Below are 18,636 nucleotides of genomic sequence, written 5' to 3' on the forward strand. Positions count from 1 at the left end.
ATGTAGTTGGTCAAGGGAGCTATGGACCCGAAAAGGTTGAAAACTTCTGATCTATAGAGATGTTTAGGGCACTGTAACTTTTTTCTTTCCACAAACCCATACAGACATTGCTTAAATAATGCAAAATTTCCCTAGAGAGTTTCACCAGATAGAAGAAGAGAGATTTATTTTATAAGGTTTGCAGCTGGCATATATAAGATAAACTCATGCATTCCCCCTGCCCGCTTTGACTACAGTAGATCATCTGCAAGCTGGAAAGAAATGCAGGTTCACATTATTTAAGCTGCAGGGATTTTTGTTATGCCTTAACACTCGGTGTCAACCTTTCATCTGAGCTGAATACACTTCACAATTGCCCCTTTCTTCTTCAGATGTTCTGTAATAAAATCCTGATAGAAGATGCCATGTAAGCTTTCTATCCTCCTAGAAGAACAGTAGGAGGAAAGACAGAGCATTAATAGACTCTCTTTTAATGGGGTATTGAGAAGGGTGTCCTGAAATGCTTGCATAACTTTTATATTAGCTGCTCAATCTGCTCGTTTTTCAGTGACACTTCGTATCAGGTTGAGAGGCATTCTTCACCTTTTTGGCATGAGGCTTGGGCCAAATTCTTTTCATCAAATCTGACTGATTGCAATTTTCTAGTCGGAAGAGGTCAGGCGCGCTAACAGAGCAATCCAGTATGTATTCCTATTATGCCGGACCAGAGATACAGTAGTCTGCTGTTACTCTGGCCATGTTCAGTCATGGAGGGAAGCAGAAAAAATTCACAAGTAGAAAGCATGAAAAGCAGTGTAAAAATTTCTGATGCATCCACAGCACCCCTGGAAATACTGTACAACTGTACAACTATGACAGGAGTGCCTGGCGTGCTATGGTCCATGGGGTCACGAAGAGTCGGACACGACTAAACAACAACAACATGACGCTTCAATCTGGGACCGTGCTGGTGACAATGCCCAAACACTGCACTTATACAGAGGGAGCCATAAAACCCACGCTGCAGACATCACAAGAGTAGCCTGGCCACAAGGGAATGCAGAGTTAGGGACCCTGCTCTTATCCGAGGCTAAACCTTGGCAGGAAGAGGAAGAGAGTAAAGAAGCATTTTGCTTTTCCCAGCTGCTGCAGCAGTTTTAAGGGCAAACATGAGCACAATAATTTCTTGCTAATATTTTTCCTGCTTTGGAACATAGACCAGGTGATTATACATAATATTCAACAGGCAGTATTTCTATTTGGTATATGTTCTTAGTATTTATCCTAGTCTTCCCTAACCCACTGCCCTCTGGGTGTTGCTGCACTACAACTCCCATCAACCCTGACCATCAGCCGTACTGACTGGGGCTGTTAGGAGTTGAGGCCCAAACATCTGGAGTTGTGGCCCAGACAATCTGGAGGGCACTAAACTGGGGAAGCCTGCCTTACTCTATTGTGAATGCATGTGCACACACACACACTTAAAAACTCAGTGTGCAGGTGATTTTTGATTTTTTTTGTTTGTTTCTGAGTTGTATGTATTTTGCTTGCAGGAGCTACAATGATAGTTCCAGTCGAGGCTGCTGCTGCTCCTGAAATGGAACAGCCCGCAAACCCAGAGACAGTACCACCAGACTCCTCTCAGCGAAGGGGCTACCAGGAATACGCCATTCAGCAAACCCCTTATGAGCAACCGATGAAATCAAGCAGGTAACTTTCATTTTCAAAACAAGTTCTGCTTCACTCTCTGCAGAAACAGTGCATAACCTTAAAGCGACCGAAGGGAACCAAACAAGCTTCCAGAAAGATGATCCTGGAGGGTATAGAAATTTAATTAACACATAAATATTGTTGATTTCGTTACACAGTGTATGTTTTTTTTAAAAAAATGCATCTAGTGGAATTTGCTGCTTGCCTTGTATCGGTCACGGGGTCCACGAGGCATAGTTTTTCAGGTGATTACCATGATTTAAGATTATATGAGGACAGTATCTGGTGATGTAGCCCTACAGGTAGGGAACAAGGAAGAAACGAGGGAGGGAGGAAGCACGAGGCCAGGGAGCTGTAGGGAGTGAGTCAGTTGTCACTTAGTGGCATCAGGCCATGTTCAGGGTGCTTGGGCCAGATCCGCCTAACCCAGGAAGGTCCATACGGGACTTCTGGCCAATCATAGTGGGGAGCCAGTCAAAGAAGCAAAAACCTCCCCAAGTGCAGCCCCTTCCTCAGGTCTCTGTGTGTCAGGTGTGAGGACCTAGATCCATCTGGTGGACCAGATCCCTATCTTCCCTACCCCTACATAGACCCAAGTCTGCCAGGTGGGCTGGGCCACCAACCTGTCAATCACCTGACATCATGATGACATCACACAGACATCAGGTGAGCCATTTTTGCCCACACAGTTTGAAATCAACCTGTACAGGCAAAAGTCCTGACAGCCAGCTACTGGTTCTCTGCATGAGACTTTGCAGGTGCCACTGATCGGCAGATCTCTTGTCATTCCAGCTGCCTCACACTTGACAAGACAGGTGGGCATGGCTTGGTCAGAACAGCCTCATTGGCCAAATGGGGGGACCTGGCGAGTCAAATTAGAGCTGGATGTTCCCTACTTCTGGTCTATGAGTATCTCTTCCATGTATCCCCATATTCTAAGATATAATTATAATAGAGTGCTTGGTATTTATAGTATTTTTTGCTCTTTCCCCCATTTCTGTCCCCCTCCCTTATCTCTTTTCTTTAGATGGGTTTGGTTTTTATTGCATTTCATGCTGAAAACATTCAATAAAAACTGATTAATAAAATACAATAAATTCCCACAATCTAATCTGACAGAGAGATTGGTTAGGAAATGTGCCCCCCCCCTCTTCACTGGTGACATGGGGCTGTCCAGAACTGAGCACACACTTTTAAGATACAGATTCTAGGGTTGTCAAGAGTTTGTTTAATATCCCCAGGTTAGAAAAGAAATCAACGTTGAGCTCAACCTGAAAGTGGCTGGCAGCCCTCTTGTTGGCTAGCTAGTTACAAAAGACATTTCTACCTACTTATTCCTTGGAATTGGGAAAGTACCAGGGTGGGGGATCAAGTAAAACTGGGAGGAAAGTTGTCTTCTCCCCTTTCCCACCAACAGGAAGCATGGAAGGGCAGAGATGGGAAAAGCAGTCATCCACTCAGTCCCAACCAACGTGGTCTTGCAAGTTGGCTGTCATTTGCATGCCTGCCTTAGCGGCGTAAGCGATTTGTGTCTCAATCCTGTTTCTCTTTAGGTTGGGCGCAACCCAGCTGAAGATCTTCACCTGCGAATACTGCAACAAGGTGTTCAAGTTCAAGCACTCCCTCCAGGCCCACCTGAGGATCCACACCAACGAGAAGCCTTACAAGTGCTCGTTCTGCAGCTACGCCAGCGCCATCAAGGCCAACCTGAACGTCCACCTGCGGAAGCACACGGGGGAGAAGTTCGGCTGCGACTACTGCCCGTTCACCTGCCTGAGCAAAGGCCACCTCAAGGTGCACGTGGAGAGAGTCCACAAGAAGATCAAGCAGCACTGCCGCTTCTGCAAGAAGAAGTACTCGGACGTCAAGAACCTGATCAAGCATATCAAGGAAGCCCACGACTTGCAAGACAAGAAAGTGAAGGACGTCTTTGACGAACTCCGGCTGATGACCCGCGAAGGGAAGAGGCAGCTGCTGTACGACTGCCACATCTGCGAGCGCAAGTTCAAGAACGAGCTGGACCGCGACAGGCACATGGTGGTCCACGGGGACGAGAGGCCCTTCGCCTGCGAGCTGTGCGGCCATGGAGCCACCAAGTACCAAGCGCTCGAGCTTCACGTCCGAAAGCACCCTTTTGTGTACGTCTGCAGCGAATGTTCGAAGAAGTTCGTCAGCTCCATCAGGCTCCGCTCGCACATCAAGGAAGTGCATCGGGACTTGCAGGAGGCTTCCGTTTTTAACAGCTCCATCAATCAGAGCTTTTGCCTCCTGGAACCGGGAGGGGACATTCAGCAAGAAGCCCTTGGGGAGGAGTTGTCGCAGACCGCGGCTGAGCTCTCGCTTTTAAACTCGAAGGAGCTGTGTATACTGAAGAAGTCGGGCGAATCGACTGCAGCGGAGGGAAGCCAGGATGAGGACCCTGGTGGCAATCTGGAAACTTTCCCTGCTCCTCCTGTAGAATCTGATAGCTCTCCAGTTGCAAGTGGAACAGATCCACAGTGCCAGCCTGCGTCAGAATTAGCCTCGCCAGATGCATGCCCAATTAGCGCTTCAGGTGACTTTCTACAGAAAAGTGCTCCTTTGGCTTTAGATGAAGCGAAGACCCTCCCTGGAAAGGACTTGTCTCCTGACCATTCATTAAATTTGAAAGGTGAAGTAATGCAGATTTCTGGAGATGGGAGCCCCAGTATAAACCAGAACGAGCAAGTTCTGCAGTGTGCTCCTGTCCTTGAAGAAAAGGGTCAAACCCTCTGTCTAGATGCTCAGGAAGATGACAAGTCAGCTGCTGAAAAGGCAGACTCCCCCACGCCAATGTCCCATCCCGAATCCAACACCGCGATCAGCGAGAATTCAGATTCTTGCACATTGCCTTCAGAGAATCGGACCGGAGCTGCGGCCTTTATGCAGATTTTGGATAGTTTGCAAAAACGGCAGATGAACACCGCCTTGTGCGAGAAGATCAGGAAAGTCTACGGAGACTGGGAGTGTGAATACTGTGGTGAGTATGCAGAGTGGGGGGGGGAGGGGAATAAAATATACATGGGAATCCAGGCTTATGTACTTCCTGGCTTACATAGTTTTGTGTAAAGCTTTGGTGGGGTTGTTTTTTACTTCCTGCCGAGAAAAACGAAACAAAAACCAAGTTCACGTCTGTGTTAATAGTGAGATCAATAGTTGTGTGCAGTCTGGAGGTGAAATGGGGCAGGCTGTTCTCTTCCAGCAAGAGGAGCTATGTGCCAGGAATAAGGGGGGAAAGAGGCAGGCAGCAGATCTAGTGAGAGCAATGAAGCTAAAAAGAGGTTTGACAAGCTAGAAAAGAGGAGCTGGAACAGGTCAGAGCAGGAAGGATGAAGCAGGGCTATAAACTGCACAGCTGAAAAGAGCTTGCAGCATGGATAATCATTTTACATAAAGGGATATATGCAATGGAATGGGCAAGAACCCGTCATGATAGAAAGGGGCAGAGCAAGATTAAGAGCTAGTAAAACTATCTGAGTTTGGGTGTATTCACTGAGCCCAACAGAGAAGCAGTGGATCTCAGGACCTCTCTCGTATTTATTTGCCCTATGCTAGTTCAGTGGCCATTCCAACTTAGGTCTTGACTAGCAGTAACTTATTAGGCAAAGAACTTCCCTCGTCCTGATACCTGTGCGTTTTGATATGGCACCTTGGGTGTCTTCTTGTGGCGAACAATTTAGTAAGCTGCTTAGGAAGTTGAGCCCTCAGCGAGTCTTGTTGTGTATTAAATTTATATACAGCCCTTCATCTGAAGATCTCAGGACAGTCCACAGCAGGAAAACAACCGAATAGAACCCCAAAGTACACAATGAAAACAAGAACATAAGCAAGGCAAGCCAAATAACCCCCTTCCCACAATCTTGTGGGGTCAGATTCACATTCCTGGACCACAGTAAGTCTCCAGATGTGTTATGCTCAGATCCTACGTGTGGGGTTCCCATGGACATCTGGTAAGGCTCTGTGAGAACAAAGTGCTGGACTAGATGAGTCTTTGACCTGACCTTACTATGTTGAGACTTCACTCATTCTCAGCATATACGGTATTCTTCCACTAAGCTGGGTGATTGTTGTTACCCCTCCCACCTTGTCCTTCCCCAGAGTGGCTGGGAAACCTAGCCGGATGGGCGGGGTACAAAAAATAAATTATTATTATTCCTGTCATCATTTGCCTGTTTGTACATATCTACATAAGGGACACGGGTGGCGCTGTGGGTTAAACCACAGAGCCTAGGGCTTGCCGATCAGAAGGTCGGCAGTTTGAATCCCCACGACGGGGTGAGCTTCTGTTGCTCGGTCCCAGCTCCTGCCAACCTAGCAGTTCAAAAGCACGTCAAAGTGCAAGTAGATAAATAGGTACCGCTCTGGCGGGAAGGTAAACAGTCTTTCCATGTGCTGCTCTGGTTCGCCAGAAGCGGCTTTGTCATGCTGGCCACATGACCTGGAAGCTGTACGCTGGCTCCCTCGGCCAATAATACGAGATGAGCGCCGCAACCCCAGAGTCGGTCACAACTGGACCTAATGGTCAGGGGTCCCTTTACCTTTACATATCTACATACTCCACCTTATCTAGCAGAGGGCCTCTTCCACCCCCTTTCCCAATTCCTGCAGCTGCAGGCCGCAGTTTGCCCTCAACTCTTCCACATCTTTTGACGAGCCCACTGTCCTTCTTTTGCACATTCGCTCTTGCATTTGTTCCTGAGGCAGCCAGACCCTTTTCCAACATCCCCTCCCACAGCTGCTGCAGCAAACTTCAGTCTCCTCATGTGCGTTTCCCTAGGCAGTACTCTAGGGTCGCCAGTTCTGCTAATAAAGTCTCCTGATTCAAATGTTTTCTGAAAATTGTGTTTCACAGGGACTGCATTCATTGAGAGCTATTAAATTAGTGAAATACCTTTCGGAAGGATTTTTCATCAGGGATGCAATTGGCAAAGGATCACACGTTAACTGTGCCCCGATGAGGTTGTTCTCTTTTAGGAAATAACAATTAAATGTGTGTCACGGGCAGCGTTCTGCCTACATTAACTTGATCAAAGGGAATTTTAGCATTTTTGTTAAAAGGTGAAATCATGGGCATGAAAAAGTATTGTTTACGCAGGTCCAATGCAGGAAGTCCAGCCATATCAATCACTTTCCCCCCTGCTTGTGTTAGACCCAGGCCCCTACCAAGGGGAGGAAAGGGGGAATGCACTGAAAAAGCTTCCCTACCCCTGTATTATAGGATTCAGGTCTTATTGCATGCCCTACTTTGGCCTGTTGCCATTCAAACGGCTTCTTTGGTTGTACATGACGTGTGTCTGATGTTACCGGGTCTTTTATTTGGCTTGGTGGCCATGCATAACCTACATCACAACTTGAGGCCTGAAATGTTTCACTCACAGTCCCTGGACAAGTGACATTGGCAAGTAGGAAGGGGCTATGTCAATATGTATGAAAAGAGGTATTCTCTGCCTGTGGAGTAAATGATAGGAGACACAGCTTAATACCGCGTCTTAAAAATATAATTTAATACAGATTCTCAGATTCTCAAACCTTTATTGGCCTATGTACAAGATTCCAGTAGTGTTCAAAAAAAGAACACTCCTTTAAAAAAAACCAACCCCTGCATCTAACACTTAAGTTAGCGTTGTATAGCATCCACAAATCATAGAATCATAGAATCATAGAGTTGGAAGAGACCACAAGGGCCATCCAGTCCAACCCCCTGCCAAGCAGGAAACACCATCAAAGCATTCCTGACAGATGGCTGTCAAGCCTCTGCTTAAAGACCTCCAAAGAAGGAGACTCCACCACACTCCTTGGCAGCAAATTCCACTGCCGAACAGCTCTTACTGTCAGGAAGTTCTTCCTAATGTTTAGGTGGAATTTTCTTTCTTGTAGTTTGAATCCGTTGCTCCGTGTCCGCTTCTCTGGAGCAGCAGAAAACAACCTTTCTCCCTCCTTTATATGACATCCTTTTATATATTTGAACATGGTTATCATATCACCCCTTAACCTTCTCTTCTCCAGGCTAAACATACCCAGCTCCCTAAGCCGTTCCTCATAAGGCATCGTTTCCAGGCCTTTGACCATTTTGGTTGCCCTCTTCTGGACACGTTCCAGCTTATCAGTATCCTTCTTGAACTGTGGTGCCCAGAACTGGACACAATACTCCAGGTGAGGTCTGACCAGAGCAGAATACAGTGGTACTATTACTTCCCTTGATCTAGATGCTATACTCCTATTGATGCAGCCCAGAATTGCATTGGCTTTTTTAGCTGCTGCATCACACTGCTGACTCATGTCAAGTTTGTGGTCAACCAAAACTCCTAGATCCTTTTCACGTGTACTGCTCTCAAGCCAGGTGTCTCCCATCCTGTATTTGTGCCTTTCATTTTTTTTGCCCAAGTGTAGTACTTTACATTTCTCCTTGTTAAAATTCATCTTGTTTGCTTTGGCCCAGTTGTCTAATCTGTTAAGGTCATTCTGAAGTGTGATCCTGTCCTCTGGGGTGTTAGCCACCCCTCCCAATTTGGTGTCATCTGCAAACTTGCTCAGGATTCCCTCAAGCCCATCATCCAAGTCATTGATAAAGATGTTGAACAAGACTGGGCCCAAGACAGAACCCTGTGGCACCCCACTAGTCACTACTCTCCAGGATGAGGAGGAGCCATTGATGAGCACCCTTTGGGTTCGGTCAGTAAGCCAGCTACAAATCCACTGAATGGTAGCATTGTCTAGCCCACATTTTACCAGCTTCTTTACAAGAATATCATGGGGCACCTTGTCAAAGGCCTTGCTGAAATCAAGATAGGCTACATCCACAGCGTTCCCTTCATCTACCAGGCTTGTAATTCTGTCAAAAAATGAGATCAGATTAGTCTGACATGACTTATTTTTCAGGAACCCATGCTGACTTTTAGTGATCACAGAGTTTCTTTCTAGGTGCTCACAGACTGTTTGCTTAATGATCTGCTCTAGAATCTTTCCTGGTATTGATGTCAGGCTGACTGGGCGGTAATTGTTTGGGTCCTCTCTTTTCCCCTTTTTGAAAATAGGGACAACATTTGCCCTCCTCCAGTCTGCTGGAACTTCGCCTGTTCTCCAGGAATTTTCAAAGATTATTGCCAGTGGTTCTGAAATCACCTCTGCCAGTTCTTTTAATACTCTTGGATGTAGTTCATCTGGCAAAATCCTTATTGCATGTTGCATATACCTGGCTACTATTTCTATCCCATCCCCACCCTCGGTAAACATAAGGAAGGCTACCTTGCGTTCGTCTGAATTCCAGTCCCTACAAGCAACCAACTGATTAATAAACTTAGGTCGAATTGCCTGATACCAGGGGCAGTACAAAAGGACATGCCTGGCTGATAATTGAATACAGAGCCCTTCCAGATCAGGCCAAAGGCCCGTCGTGCAGCATCCTGTTCTCACAGTGGCCAACGAGATGCCTCTGGAAAGCCTCCAAGCAGGACCTGAGCACAAGAACTTGCAGTTGCCAGCAGCTGGTACTCAGAAGCATGTTGCCTTCAACAGTGGAGCTAGAAGATAGCCATCTTGGCTAGCTCCCACCAAAAGCCTTATTGCCCATTAATTTTGTCCAGTGCTCTTTTAAAGCCATCACAAGTTGACGGCCATCAGTTTAGCAACAGAACATTGTGGTACGTCTGGGTTGTGCAAGGATTCCGGTTTCATTGTGGGCTCAAGTTCCTAACTAGCTTCTAAGTTGTTTCTCATAAGCGCAAACTATTTTACTCGATCTGAGCTAAGTAGAGGCAAAAATGATGGTGTATACTTTTTGTCGTGACATGGGCACACTTCTTCAGCCATTAGATTCATGAACTAACTTTATGGCTCACCCTGTTTCAAAGCCTCAGGATTTTGCAGCCGTTCGCATTTGAACCATCAGCCTCATCACAAAACACAGAAGCCTGCCCCGATTACGATTCCTGCCCCTCTCGGTTCTAAAAACCATCCCTGCTTCTCAAGATGGAGTCAGGATTTGAGCCTCTGCTTCTCCTAACTTCATCTAGCGTTTTGTTCATTACACAAGGCTTGAATGGAACACTCTCGAATGCAACTAATTTATTCTCTTCCGTGCTTTGAATTGTTCTTTCCAGGCAAGTTGTTTTGGTACCGGGTGCATTATGACATGCATGTCCGCACTCACACGCGAGAGCACCTCTACTACTGCTCTCAGTGCAGCTACTCATCCATCACCAAAAACTGCCTTAAGCGACACGTCATCCAGAAGCACAGTAACATTCTGCTGAAATGTCCCACGGAAGACTGTGATTATTCCACTCCAGATAAATACAAACTCCAGGCCCATCTGAAAGTGCACACAGAGTTGGTAAGTCTGAATCCTGGGCAGAGCTGTTTGTTTTTGTTTTTCAAAAAAGTCATAGCTATGTTCTGTACAGGGAGAGAGTTTCAATCCATGAAAATGACCCCATTGTTTCCCACTATGATGTGTTGCTTTTTTACGAAAACAGGTACAATCCTGATGTTTCTCTGTTGCCCAGTGCTTTCCTGCTTATTACTGTACTGCCTTGTTTGTGAAGCAATGCATGTGTTTGCAAAGCCCCATTTTAGGCATGGGAAAATCTGAATTTTGACAGGGTTGTTGCATGCTAAAGAGGTAAAGGCAAACACTAGAATGTCCTTAGAACGTGGCATTGTATGGGCAGGGTTATGCACATTGTATGTGCAACCCTTAAAACTCCAATTCCCCACCAAGGTATCTATGTACTCTGAGCAATCACGTAAGGGAAACATGTTTGCATTGGCTTGCTTGGCCAAGAAGTATGCAGAGCCTTAAAGACCTTAATATCAGCTAGACGCACTGTCATGACTGTATGCCATGGCACACTGCCTTTTCACTTTCAGGTTCCTCCCTTTTGAGAGTCAAACTTTTATTTTGGAGCTGGAGTGAACCCAGTTTGGGGCTTTTTATTCTGCTTTAACTGCAGGCTTTACATTTCATGAGCTGAAACTCAAGGCCATGGAATACAGGAGGATAGAAAGTCCGCAGCTAAGCCTCATCAACTAGGGCCCTCATGATTCCACCTTCTGAGCAGCTTTGGGAATTACAGTTTCAGAAGAGCAAGAGAGAATTTTCTCAATATTCTTTCTTCTTTGCTTCCAGGCTGTGCTTGTGCATTTTTCTTAAAACCACGAGTTAAACGTGATACACCTCATGTTTTCAGATCTCTTTTATGCTGACAGGAGGTGGGCTGTGGGCCAATATCTCCAACAGTTAGACTTTCTTATTGTGTGTGTGTGTTGGGGGGGGGGGGGGAAATAGGTGAAGAACAGAATAGTTCACCTCCTACTCTGACTAACTGCTGTGGTTTCAGAAGCCGCAGGATGGCTTTTCAGAAAGCAGCGAGGGACTCAAAGCAAAAGGAAGGGATACACATCACTTCATTAGTATCATTTTACTTGAGCAAGAGGAAAAAAATTCCCTTTAAATTTGCTTTTCAGAGAAAACCTGTGGTTGTTTTTAAGGTCATTTTTCTTGACCTCTATTTGCAACATTTGATTTCGCACAAGGTGCTAGGCCCCCCCGTGAGCGTTCGTGTGCATCAGAAAGTTACCCACAGCTTGTACATGATTTAAAAATCTAGCACATTGACTGAAAATAGCAGGGAAGATTTCTACAACTGCCCCGAGGGAGAGAATAAAGCCGCCAAACATCTGTTACTAGGAATGGAGGTTGCTGCCTTTTTCGCACCAGGTTTTCTCTTCTGCCTGCCCCTAGGCCCTGCTGGAAAAGCAACAATTGTGTTTATGGTAGGGTCCATCACACATCATTTTGGCCCTGCCAAAAATCCAGTATCCCATGACAGCAAGGGGAAATGGCAATAGCCTTTGCCTTTCGGGCCACAGGTTCCCCCCCCCCTTGCCTTAAAGGAGGACACATTTTTATGGTGTGAGGTTTTTTGTGACAAGTGCATTAGATGCAGCTGTTAAAGTAGTAGGCCCTTGACTACAAACGCTTATGCTTCCGTCAGATTGTGAAAGGACTCCTTTGTCATTGTCACCGCATTAGGCTAAGCACAGCTACTCTTCTGGGCAAGTTGTTCCTAGCCATTGCATCAGTAGATTTCCTAGTGACCAGGTGCACTCTCCCTGCCCGTAAGAAGGAAGGAAGCATGGCATGAACCACCAAGCTGTGCATCCACTTTCATAAGGAGCTTGTTGCTTTCCCTTGAAACCTCTAGATCATGGGTAGGCAAACTAAGGCCCAGGATCCAGCCCAATCACCTTCTAAATCTGGCCTGCGGGAGGTCTGGGAATCAGCGTGTTTTTACATGAGTAGAATGTGTCATTTTATTTAAAATGCATCTCTGGGTTATTTGTGGGGCATAGGAATTTGTTCATTTTTCTTTTTCTTTCAAAATATAGTCCGGCCCCCTACAAGGTCTGAGACAGTGGAGCGGCCCCCTGCTGGAAAAGTTTGCTGACCCCTGCTCTAGATTTATAGGCCCTGGTCCAGAGATGCTTTTAAAAGGCACTCTAGGGTTTTTTCATTTCCTTTTGAAGGTAAATCGTTTCTACTCGATCTCTCTGGATGGGGAATCATAGTCCAACTGCACGCCAAGACCCCAAGTGTCAGGTAACAGAAATTCTCCATGGGGTCACTATCTAACGCAGTATAAGGCTAGGAATTGGAAAGGGAGAAATGATACAAGCTTTGGTGGACTTGCATATTGTTCCGGGGTTACATTCCAGGGGTGGCGAGTTTATGCAGAACATCCCCTTGAAACCACCCCCACTTGAGCAACCTTACCTTCCGGAGCCGATGTACTGAACAGGTCTTAACTCCGCCCACCTTACGGGGCTCTGGGAGGCTCTCACAAGATTTTGAAGGGCTGCCCGAGTTCCTGCAAGATCTCGCCAGAGTCTGGTAAGCAAGGCAGAGAGATTTCTCAAACTTGGGTCCCAAGCTGTTGTTGGACTACAACTGCCATCATCCCTGGCCACTGGTTCTTCTAGCTAGGGATGATGAGAGCTTGATCCCAGTTTGAGAAGCAATGCCTTAAAAGCTCTTTCCGCTTCAGGAAAAACCCGGTGCCAAAAGAGCTTTCAAGCTCTCCACCTTCTGCATGTTTAATTTGTGCGATATCAACCGCCTGAAGTTGAAATTGCGCAAGTTGGACGAGTGTGAATTTGCAAGTCCACAGTAATGTGTTTCTTTGACTGGCAGGGGGATGCAAAAGACAGCCAAGAGAATCAGGTCACAGTGGTCCCTGGACTGTACCATTCAGTCTGCAGGTCGAGGCAAGGAATTAGTGTTTGACTCATCCACCCTACTGAAAAGCTCTGTGCCTAAAGATGACTGGCATGCCAGGGAAAATGTTCTCCCTGACATGCCAGTTTGGTGTGCTCTAGGTGGTGGCTTTGTTTGTTTTAAATGTGAGAGGGCATTCAAGCATAAAGTTCATCTGCTTGCGGTCTGGAGTAGTACAGCTCAGCAACACATGCTCTGTGTCATTCTCCTGATAGCATGTGTTTCTGATGGTCCATTTCTTTGCTTTGAAATGGCAGGGGGGGGGAGGAAGGTATAAAATGGCTGCTTGCATGGGAAAGAGGATCTGAAAGCACCTTTCAGCCTGAAGTTTAAGGGGGCTATGTTTTAAAATTGGTTCTTAATTCGAATGCAAGACCTTCTTCAACTGCAGGGCAGATTTGGATTATCTTCCAATCCTTTCGCGCATTAACAGAATTCGTGACACACAGAGAAGTTCAAGCGTGCTTGATTCACAGGGCAGGTGCAAGAGGTCACACTGTTTGAGTCACTGCCAGTTCCATTCGTCGCTGTCCTCTCCCCATCCACACACCTAACCGCTGCCTCTGTTCGCCTTCCACATCCTCCCTGGCTCACCCTAGGAAACGACAATTGCGTCTTTCTAAAGAGTGAGGCATTCTGGCCGAGGTGCCCGAGACTACAAGAATGGTTGGCAGATAACAGATTGAGGTTGAACCCTGACAAGACAGAAGTACTGTTTTTGGGGGACAGGAGGTGGGCAGATGTGGAGGACTTCCTGTCCTGAATGGGGTAACAGTGTCCCTGAAGGACCAGGTGTGCAGCCTGGGAGTCATTTTAGACTCACAGCTGTCCATGGAGGCACAGGTCAATTCTGTGTCGAGGGCAGCTGTTCACCAGCTCCATCTGGTACGCAGGCTGAGACCCTACCTGCCCGCGGAGTGTCTCGCCAGAGTGGTGGATGCTCTAGTTATCTCCTGCTTGGACTACTGCAATGCGCTCTACGTTTGGCTACCTTTGAAGGTGACCCAGAAACTACAACTAATCCAGAATGCGGGAGCTATACTGATGACTGGGTCTGGTCGCTGGGACCACATAACACCAGTTCTAAAAGATCTTCACTGGCTCCCAGTACGTTTCTGAGCACAATTCAAAGTGTTGGTGCTGACCTTTAAAGCCCTAAATGGCCTCAGTCCAGTATACCTGAAGGAGTGTCTCCACCCCCATCGTTCTGCCCGAACACTGAGGTCCAGCTGTGAGGGCTTTCTGGCGGTTCCCTCACTGCAAGAAGCAAAGTTACAGGGAACCAGGCAGAACGCCCTCCCACCAGAAGTCAAAGGAAAAAACAACTACCAGACTTTTAGGAGACATCTGAAGGCAGCCCTGTTTGGGGAAGCTTTTAGTATCTGAAGGACTATTGTATTTTAATATTTTGTTGGAAGCTGCCCAGAGTGGCTAGGGAAACCCAGCCAGATGGATGAGGTATTATTATTATTATTATTATTATTATTATTATTATTATTATTATTAGAGAGAGGACCTCTGTTACCACTACAGCTTTGCTGCAACACCTATAGAAGCTCTACAAACTTAGAACTTTTTTAAAGTTGAAAGAGCATTTCCAGAAGGGGTGATGTAAATGCTCTCCAAGCCACCTTGCCCAGAATGCCTCCTTCTGAGGAAGGACATCTTGGCTCTTTCCTAGAGCAAGGTGGGAGAAGGCAGAAATCCTTGCGAAGTGAGGTGAGCAACTGGGGACAGTAAGAGGGGGATGGGGGAGTGTTGCCTGACAGTTCACTGTCCCCCAAAGCTGCTGCCTAAGACAGTTGTCTCTGCTTGGCTCATGAAAGAGCCCTTGTAATGTTGCATATGGAAGTGTACAAATGGCTGCAAAACTATTATTAAAATTTGTATGCCACCTTATATCCATAGATCTCAGGGAGGTTCACAACATATATATATCACATAATAAAAATCTTGTTTGCTTCCACATTGCAAGAGCTCTTATTGACTTTCTGCCCCTTTCATCGTGCAAGGAGGGAAATACAGTCAAAAGTGGGCCTAATTAATTGCCACTTTGCAACACATCCCAAGGGTGAGGTAACACATTATGTGCAGCGCAAGGTGAAATGTGTTGGCAGAAATGTATAGAAAGCCTTGAACAAACATTTCCAGCACTCAGATTAGTTTCCAGCAGCTTGGCATTACCAGGCTTCTCCGTTTCACACTTGTAAGTAACAAAGGGAACAATATTTCGAGCCAGCAGGGAAATAAATGTGGCAACGAGCGGGGAGATGGGACTGGGAGTGCAAGAGAAGAAAACAAGAGTTTTAATGGAATGTTTGACACCTCTGGGGGCTTCAATAGCAGCTTGGATCCCTGCCAGGGTGAATAAATAGCTCTCACTGTTGTTCGTGCCTGGCCAGTGTGCTCTGACACCAAACAGAGGTGTATCTCTGTGTTCAAAGGTTTCATGTGGCATCTCCCCTTCTAAGTAGACAAGTACATTCTCAAATGTACCAATAAGCGGTACATTTGGGACACCAAAGTCAGAGTCAGCGCAAGGCAGGGAACCACCCAAGGCAGATACATCTTCAGTGTATCTGAAGAAGTGTGCATGCACACGAAAGCTCATACCAATGACAAACTTAGTTGGTCTCTAAGGTGCTGCTGGAAGGATTTTTTTTTATTTCCCATCCAGCTGTGTTGTTTTGAAGAATGGGATCCTTCCTCAGAACAAAGTATTCCAAGAAAGGTGGCTAAGTGTCACAGCCCTGTCAGGCGAGGAATGTCCAGAGTGAGGAATGAACTATTATCAAAAGTACACTTGCAAGTTATGGAAAGGCTGTTCCATCAGTCCTACGTCTCCCAGCTACTCCTAGGCGCACACCTGATGAGGCAGTTTGGCACAGCAGGGAGGTCCCACTATGGACCTCAGCTTGTGTATCTCCCCCATCCGAGCTGCACACAAGCACGTGAGGACTCTGCCTGTGTGTCACCTTCTGCTCCTCCCACTTCACCCCTCTTCCGGTCCTGGGAGACAATGGAGCAGAAGAGTTGGAGGCAGGAAGAGGAGGAGGTGTGGAAGCCCTTGATTCCCTGACATCTAGGGAAGTGCATGCACACAACCACTAGTCATTCTTTTTGAGTTTAGTTGAAACTTTAAACTTCCAATGAACTGCTTTCAAAAGAAAGTTCTTGCTGTCCTGTAAAGGTGGCATCGGCGCAGGACCTTCCCCAGACCACCTCACCCAGAGGAGGAAGGTCTTTCCTCCTATTGAGGCATGGGGTTGGGATGGGCACTCTGGAGAGCCCTGCAAGAGCTAGCTGGGTAAATAGGTGAGCCACAAGGCCAGAAAGCAGGAGGTGCAAGTTTCTTCCACTACCTGAGTTTGCCTAATGGAAGTGCCTGCCCTGACCGAGGCGATCAACCAGCGTCTGGGCTATTTTCAGTTCGGTAAAGCAAGCAGAGGCTCATATTATGGGGTGTTCCTTTCTAGAGAGGAGAAAACATTTCCCGCAAATAGAAAACTCTCATGTCAAAGAACTAGCCTTTCAAGGAACTGAGGTTCCTGCTTTGTGAACCTGACATCTAACATTTCCTGCAAACGTGATTTTCTGTGCAGGGATAGATCCTGTGTTATACCCCCACCCCCCAAAAAACCCTAAAAGTGTTTGACAAGGATGAAGATTTTGCTTTTTAAAGCTGGTTCCGAATTAATGCAAATTCACCAGCCGAGCATATTTGCTGATGCACAACCGCGGCTGATGGCAACTCTGCCACTGGAGTACTGTAGGGGTGTATCTCTGTGTAACGCATTGTACCATGACAGACAACTATCTGAAGCCGCCTTTCGTGTGACTTGGGCTTGTCTTTGTTTCTCAGTCCCTCTGCCCTAAAGGAAATAATAAAGTTTGCCAAGTTCTTTCCGTTTGCAACGCGCTGGTATCAGTTGTCAGTAGCTGTGGCAGTCTAAAAGTATGGTGCTTTTGTTCACGCCCTTCAGAAAGTCTTGAAAGACATTTCCGAAAGGTGACATTCTGTAAAGCAGGCCATATACTGCTCTCTACTTTGCCGAGGGAAAAGGCAAGCGCCAAGAATGTGACAGGGTGTTATTGGAAAGGGACCCCACCTGAGTCCTCGAAAAGAGGCTCTGTCACCACGTATGACAAGGTCACTCTGACGAGCCCCTGATCTGCGCCGGAGGCTTTCTTTGGGATTCCTTGCTTATAACCTGGGTGGGCTCAGGGAGGCAGAATCTCGGACCAAGAAATTCATAAGGACCAGCTGGAAGAGTGACAGGGTTAACTCTGAAGGATTAGCGAAGCAACATGTTCTCCAGGCAGCGGTGGGAATATTCTGCAAAAATACACCAAATGACTGATACTGCTGCTGCTAAGTTTTGGCTGGGAATTCCCTGCGTGAGGTTGAGACAGGTATATTCTAAGGACGCCGACGTTGAGAAAAACAGCACATGGGCATATCTAAGCAAAATAGTCACAAATGAATGTTGGGACGGGGAGAGAGATTGAGCTGTGGAAATGCTAGCATTTAAACTAATTTTTCTTTTTTTAAAAAAAACAAAACTGGATGCCTTTTGGTTGAGCATCCAGTGCGGGAAACAGTCCTGCAGATAGGAAGGAAATTACCATAAAATTGGCCACCCAACTCTCAAACCATAGAGCTGCTCCAGAAGGACGCCATGTTCGTTGGAACAGCTTAAAGAAAACCCCAAGGAGAACCAACAGTGTCATGCTTCCCTCATCTCTCCCGACCAAGAACATCCATCTGGGTGACCAAAGCAATTTCAGTGCCAAAACCAGGTCTGAAGCCAGATTGAAGTGGGTTTAGACGATAATGGGTCTAGTTTCCTCAAGGCACAAGTGAAGTCACCACCCCTCTGCTACTATCTCAAACACCTTGCCCAAGGCCTGGATATAGAGAAACGTTTTTGCCTGGCGCTTGAATATACAGTATGTAACAAAGGCACCAGCCGAGCCTCCCTGGGGAGGGCAATCCACAAACGGGGAGCCACCCTCCAGACCTCACACGAAGAAGGGCATCAGATGATGAAATGGCATTTTTAATATTTTTAACACAGAATTATTACCACCACCCATGTGGGGCTGTGCCACAAGCAGCCATTCAAACAGATGTGTAGATTGAGCTTTTGTTTTGCCTTAACCGCTAGAACGCTGCACTAGATGTGGCAGCACAGACCACTGCTTATAGAATTCCTGTAGCTCAATAGGACCAAGGCTGCATGGTGTATTGTTCTTGTTTTCTTTCTTCCTTTGGGGGAAGCTATTCTTCTGGTGGAAGCATGGAACGCCTTGGTTTAGAAGCAAATGAGGAATGAACTATCCCTGTCAATCCGAACCTCACTAGGGACTTATTCCATGATGGGGTGATCTTAACACCGCCTACCACCGAAACATTCCCAATCCACGCTGCTGCAAAAACCCAACAGGGAGTATTACTTGCTGTGTGTGTAATCCTGCTTTACACAGACGAGGGTTTGTGTGCAAAACACCAGCTGTGCGTTGTGGAAAGAACTACAAATACAGAGACACTTTGACAATGAACGGCAGCCAGTCCAGATTTTTTTCGCTCGCCCATGTTAAAGCTCAACCGTGAACCATTGACAGGCAATGAAGTTTAAATGATGGTAGCATCT

The 18,636-nt window shown here is 46.6% G+C and overlaps 1 protein-coding gene across 8 annotated transcripts in view; it reads left to right on the forward strand.

Annotated features, from left to right (window-relative positions):
• The window catches only part of ZFAT (zinc finger and AT-hook domain containing), a 110,923-nt gene that overhangs the window by 45,379 nt on the left and 46,908 nt on the right, over window positions 1-18,636 (forward strand). For 7 of the 8 annotated variants that reach the window (XM_060277597.1, XM_060277598.1, XM_060277594.1 and 4 more), the window contains 4 exons: window positions 1,533-1,689; window positions 3,243-4,687; window positions 9,807-10,039; window positions 12,097-12,234. In XM_060277597.1, the coding sequence (XP_060133580.1) occupies window positions 1,533-1,689; window positions 3,243-4,687; window positions 9,807-10,039; window positions 12,097-12,234 (1,973 nt within the window). The remainder of the gene's footprint in view (window positions 1-1,532; window positions 1,690-3,242; window positions 4,688-9,806; window positions 10,040-12,096; window positions 12,235-18,636) is intronic. The other variant, XM_035124522.2, reaches the window with a different exon arrangement.

Source organism: Zootoca vivipara, chromosome 8 (assembly GCF_963506605.1).
Source record: "Zootoca vivipara chromosome 8, rZooViv1.1, whole genome shotgun sequence".
Classification (NCBI taxonomy): domain Eukaryota; kingdom Metazoa; phylum Chordata; class Lepidosauria; order Squamata; family Lacertidae; genus Zootoca; species Zootoca vivipara.